The 6000-nt window shown below is 55.0% G+C and overlaps 1 protein-coding gene across 18 annotated transcripts in view; it reads left to right on the top strand.

Annotated features, from left to right (window-relative positions):
• Window positions 1–806: 806 nt before the first annotated feature.
• CACNA1D (calcium voltage-gated channel subunit alpha1 D) overlaps window positions 807–6000 on the top strand; it is a 296054-nt gene continuing 290860 nt past the window's right edge. For 16 of the 18 annotated variants that reach the window (XM_082742630.1, XM_082742635.1, XM_082742632.1 and 13 more), the window contains exons 1-2: window positions 808–1277; window positions 3281–3590. In XM_082742630.1, coding sequence (XP_082598756.1) covers window positions 1211–1277; window positions 3281–3590 — 377 coding nt within the window. In that variant the 5' untranslated portion in view covers window positions 808–1210. Of the gene's footprint in view, window positions 1278–3280; window positions 3591–6000 lie in introns of all 18 variants that reach the window. The other 2 variants (XM_082742639.1, XM_082742638.1) reach the window with 1 other exon arrangement.

Below are 6000 nucleotides of genomic sequence, written 5' to 3'. Positions count from 1 at the left end.
CACTCTGGAAACCCGGTTAGATCTCCAGGTGCCCTTACCTGGGACAGTGAATGCTCTCGAGAGAGCACGGCTCCCCCATCCCCCCGCAACCAGGAAAAGCCTGAGGAAGCAGGAGGGGGAGTAGGAAGGTAGCCTGGCAAAGCCCCTCCACCCCGAGACGACCGCCCCCGGGCACCTGGGCTCCCAGGGGGCGGGGCTTCCTCCAGGTGTGCGGAGGAGAAGGACGCCGAGGGCCGAGGCCAGCGCGGGAGCCTAAGCAGCGCACTCTCCAGCTCTCCCCCTTCCCATCCCCATTCCCATCCCCAACCCCGCCCCGCCGAAATGAAGGGGAGGAGCGGTTAATCCGCAGCCGGCGTCCGCTGGCTCCGCAGGCCCCGCCCACCTCAGTCGGGCGACCGCCCGGAGCTCGCTGCGGCGCGCAGGGGGTTAAGCGGCAGCTGGCGGCCGGAGCGCGCTTAACCCTTTGGCGCCCGCGGGTCCTCCGAGCCAGGCGGGGTGGCGGTACCCCAAGCCCCACGCGGCGGCCACCCCGGGCGCGCGGGCCGAGCGGGTACAGCCGCGGGCCGGGCCCGGCCCCTGGGGCGCGGCGCGGCCCGTGGGAGGCTCGGCGGGCGGGGGGGAGGGAGGGGACGGCGGCGGCGGGCGCGCAGCGTCGCCAGGGCGAAGCCGGCGTGCGGCGCGGCGCGGCGGGCGCGGAGCGAGCGAGCGAGCGAGCGCCTCCGTCCCCGGATGTGAGCTCGGGGCGCCCGCGGTCCCGAGCCAGCGGCGGCGCGGGCGGCGGCGGCGGCGGCGGGCACCGGGCACCGCGGCGGGCGGGCGGGCATGGGGGGCGCTCCGAGCGGCCCCGGCGGCCGGGCCGGCATCTCCGCGGCGTCCCTCCGCTAGAGGAGGGGACCAAGCCAATTCTCCTTTGCAGCAAAAAATTACATGTATATATTATTAAGATAATATATACATCTTATCTTATTTTTTTAAAAAAGTTTATTTTGCTCCATTTTTGAAAAAGAAGGAGCGTGGGTGGCGAGCGGTTTTTACAAATTATTCTTATTTTCTGCTATCTGTCCCCGTCCCTCCCCACCCCCTGCTGAAGCGACAATAAGGGCAGGGACCGCGGCTCCTATCTATTGGTCACCCCCTTACCCGTTCCTCCCCCGCCCCAACGCCCAGCACCGTGCCCTGCACACAGTAGGCGCTCAATAAATGTTCGTGGATGATGATGATGATGATGATGAAAAACATGCACCATCAACGGCAGCAGCAAGCGGACCACGCGAACGGTGAGCAGCCAGAGCCTGGGCACCCGCTGCCAAATCTCATCCTTGTCATGGTCCTCCTCTTCCCACCCCCTCTCCCTTCCCACCCCCTCCCGTCTCTGATGCGCTGGGTGGGTTGAGGGGGTTGGAAAGGATGCTTCTAGCTCGGTGCCATCTACATAGAAAGGGGAGATGCGTGACAGCCACTCCGTTCTCCCCTTCAGGCCTTGAATGTCAGAGTTAATTCTGCATTTGTGGGGTGGGGGCGGCCGTGGAGTCCTTGGAGTACTGTGCCGCCGGAGGGGCGGCGAGCTGAGGTGATTCGGGTTCAGTGTCCTCGGGCTCAACTTTCCTCCAACGCTTGCGAGCGATGGAAGGGGGGGATGGCTGTTAGTCCTCAGCCTGAGCCCCCTTTTCAGCCTCTTCTCGCCTTCCTCTCCTTCCCCGCCCCCTGGTCTCCAGTGGCATCCGGAAAATTCTAGGATTGCCCGGTTTCCCTCTTCGCATCGGTGGGCGAAGCACACCCCGCCCCTGGAGAGGGAGGCCCGGTTTCGGAATCGCGGCCAGGGGGTCGGGAGGAGAGTATTCCCGCTCCCAGCGCCGCGGTGCACACGTCGGTAACCTAGCAATGCCCGGGGAGTCGTGGCCGCTGTGGGGCTCCCCTCCCCAGCCCGGCCTGGGCACCACGTGCAGCCACCACGCCGGCCGGCCTGGGTCGAGACGGTGCCTGGAACAGCTTCTGGTCAGCCCTCCTACCTCCTCCTTGGAGGCCGGGGGGCGCTCCCCCACGCCCCAACCTCAGTGGGCTCACAGCCTTCCCGGGAGAGCGCTTCCCAAGGGAAGGTTCCGCAGGATTCCTCCCCAGCTCGGTTTGCAGCTGGGGACTGCTGCTGCCCCAGGCCGGTGGCCCCCTTCTCTGGTTGCTGGGCAGGCAGACCTGTGCTTGCTTCGACTCTCTCTCATTCTTTACTTAGCAAGAAATGGTTTTGCCACGGCCCATCCCTCTACCTTTGCCACCACTCTCACTTTGACTTCTGTCTCAGTAAGGAGGTTGTGACTCAAGGTAGGCAAGTGCCTGGGAGACCTGCCTAGGTGGAGGCCTGACCCAAAGTCTGAGGGGGCTTTGCACTTGCAGCCCCTTTGGGGTTCTGCCCTGTACCTAGATGCCAGCCTGCAGTTATGCCAGCCTGCACTTCGGTGACTCCTGCTCGGGCCTTGAGGGCCCCTGGCATAATCCATCCTGTCTTTCCTAGGGGTAGGGGTGCGGGCTGTCTGCCTTGACTGTATCTCTGGATGCTGGCTTGGCTGCTGCGGCTGCAATTTAAAATGCAAAAAAGCCCTAAAGATGTTTTCTGTTTTCGGAAGCCTGTGGAGGAAATGAGTCCCAAGCATCATGAATTTTCATTTGCAGGAAGTGTCAGTGCATAATCTGGATATTTGTTATGGGGCTTTTGGTATTGCCCTGGTGCCAGTGGAGTTTTTTTTTTTTTTTCTCCCCCTATGCTGAAAAACATGCATTTGTGGCTGTACAGAGATGTTGGAGTGACATCCTGAAAATGATTAAGACTATTGAGTTATTGGCACTGCCTCCCCCCCCCCCCCCCCGCACCCCGTGGTAGTTATTTTGGAGAAAAGCTATTGTGTGTATCTGTTAACTCATTAGAGATCCATGGGTTTTTAAATGTCAGAAAAGGTGGGATAAATGTGGATGGCCTCAGTTTGAAGAAGGGCACCAGCGGAGTCCTTGGGAAACCATGGATATAGAAAGGAGCTCACCTCATTGCACCAGGGGGTCCCGTGACGCCCAGGACCTAGCGCGAGCACTTCTTTTCCTGTTCTGGTTGACCACATTCCTGCTTCTGAAAAATAGGACATGAGGTTCTAAATGGAAACATGGGAACCATACTCTCCCCCACCCCCCCACCCGTTATTGATGGGAGACAGCTTTTGCTTTTTTCCTGAGACTGGATTCTCATTGTTTGTTTGTTTGTTTGTTTGTTCATTTTTCCTTTTCTCCTTCTTCCCAGAGGCAAACTATGCAAGAGGCACCAGACTCCCTCTTTCTGGTGAAGGACCAACTTCTCAGCCGAATAGCTCCAAGCAAACCGTCCTATCTTGGCAAGCTGCAATCGATGCTGCCAGACAGGCCAAGGCTGCCCAGACTATGAGCACCTCCGCACCCCCACCTGTGGGATCTCTCTCCCAAAGAAAACGTCAGCAATACGCCAAGAGCAAAAAACAGGGTAACTCGTCCAACAGCCGACCTGCCCGCGCCCTTTTCTGTTTGTCACTCAATAACCCCATCCGAAGAGCCTGCATTAGTATAGTGGAATGGAAGTATCCTTTTTTTTCGGGGAAGTCTTTCTCATTTTCTCTTGAACATCTGTTCTTTAAAAGGATCTGCTTTCCGAAATGGCACTTACAAAGTCGTAGCCGTCTGGGATGTGAACACGGGAAAGCTCTGTGTACAGGGTCTCATTGTATATACCTTCCTATCTCCTCGGGGTGCGGAAGGCTGGCTCTCTGGGTATATTTAGCCGTGTGTGTGTGTGTGTGTGTGTGTGTGTGTGTGTGTTGTGATGGAGGGAGGGGGCGACAAAAACTTCAAAGTGGCAGTCAAATAGGAAGCTGACATTTGGTCATTTGATACTAGGTGGTTAGTTTAAACCCACCATTGCTTTTGGGACTGTGATAGGCATGGAACCTCTTGCAAATGAGGTATGCTGATTTAAAACAAAAAGACTGTATGAGACTTTGCTAGAAATAGATACATTTTTGACCTTTAGTGGCATCTTCCCATTCTGATGTTTAGAATTTTTTTTCTGCAACTTCCCACGAGGGCTGAGGTTGCTTCCAGCTCTGACATTTGCTGATCTGATCGTTCAGGTAGCTACAAATATGAACACTTGCTTCATGGGGAGGGAGCAATTTGCTCATCAATGCTATGACTTCCTGGAATTTCCTTTTGACATGTTCCAAAAAAGCATTTGAAACGTGAGCGTGAGGGAGCATGTGGAGGGAGAGGCTTGTGAGCGCCTCTCCTTCCCAGGCCCTTGTGAGCTAGAGAGCAGTCTGTCAGTGGGGGAATTTGCAGTTGCTGCCTTTATAAAACATTCTGTCTGTGTCCTTGGACTGGAGTTACATTTCTGAGTGTCTCCTATGTATTTTTAAAACTGAACTCCAAATGCCCCAGGATGGTTGTTAACATCCCAGATCTTGGAAAACTGGGGTGCTTGGCCTGATCACCCCTTCCCTAAATCTGGAAGCCAGTCTCCAGTTGCTGTCACCCTCCAGAAACGTTGACTGAGGCCTCCTTTCTGAACAAATGGCTTTCTAATTAGTCAGATGATTCACTGGTCTGGGTAAAACAAAGCATTTCCTTTTCCCAGAAGTGTATTTGGGACTACAGGAGCCTTCAAGTAGCTCCTAAGCATAAGGAGGAGTGAGGAGGTCAGGCTTTCCCCAGCACCCCCAGGGTGAAGGAGCTCAAAAGGGAGGAGCTTGGCCACCAGCTGGAAGGTGGAGCTGTAACCCCCTTAGAACCTGGGCACCTAGCTGGGCTCCTCTTTGCAGGCCTTCTGTTGTAGCTGGTGGTTTTCTGTGATCACAGACACAAGTTAAAATGAGGTAACTTTGTGGAGAAAGGTTTTGGAGAGGGCAGCCAAAGGCGAGGGTAGGATTTGAGGGGTTTTCGTGAGCTTTTCCTTTTTAGAACAGATGTCCGCTCTCTAGAGGGAGTTATGGTATCTCTCGCATAGCTGGGGGTCCATGGACCTGTTTTCTGTGTAAGTTCTCTTCTAGTCTGAGAATGAATGCTAGTGTCAGCCCAGAGGCAGCTAGGCGCATGGGGGCATGCCTCGATGGCATCGCTGCCAGCAGAAGCATAGTTGCACTCAGCCAGAGAGATCTCCTCCTCCTGAGGTCGGCCTGACATGACTTGGGGTGAGCAGAGCCCTCTCTGGGGTCCTTCATTGCATGTGGAGTAAGGTGGGAGGCCTGACACTGTTCCCATTCGTGCACAGTAATGTGTATATCGCAATTTATGTGTACAGAATGAATTCCTGGATTGTACAGCTGACTCCCTTTCCCGCATGGCCGGCCACATGTGTACAGGAACTAGGGGATGTGGGCTGCCAATGTAGGGAGAAGCCTGCCTACAAATGGGACAGTCCGTAGAACAGATCTTTAAACAACATATGATCTGTTTGTCTTTCCCAGTGACAGTTCCCTTCTAGTTCAGGGAGCAGGTCATAGAAATCCTCTGAGAGCCAGCTGTGCCAGGCCCAGTCCGCACTGGGAGAGTGTGAACCTTGCTGGTCTGTATACCCAGACAAGGCAAGAGTGTCCTGCATCTTGGGAATGAGGAGTGTTTGCCTTATCAGAAGGACATTTTGGGAGCAGACCCATCTATTTCTCTGTTGCTCTGTTGTGCGTGGCTTGTAAAAATCTTGGGGCAGTGAGATAATTAACCATCCACACTTGGCAGCTGAAATCAGACCCCCATAAGGAAAAAAAAAAGTGTTTGGCTTTCCCGAATAGCATTGGTATTTCTTGGATTTGCTGGTCTATCATTTAGGTATTGGGAACTAAAAGGGAAGAATGGGGATGGGAGAGATCACAGGGTGTGTTTTCTCTGTGGGATAGCAGTGGGGCAGTTGGCTTTTAAAATTGCAGTAGGAATGGCCAAAAAAAAAAAAAAAGAAAGAAAGAAAAACGAAAAGAGGATCCTGAAGTCTTCTGAAGGGGG

Source organism: Mustela nivalis, assembly GCF_964662115.1.
Source record: "Mustela nivalis genome assembly, chromosome: 1".
Taxonomy (NCBI): domain Eukaryota; kingdom Metazoa; phylum Chordata; class Mammalia; order Carnivora; family Mustelidae; genus Mustela; species Mustela nivalis.
The sequence above is the reverse complement of the archived record's forward strand: the minus strand, read 5'-3'. Positions and strand labels throughout refer to the sequence as shown.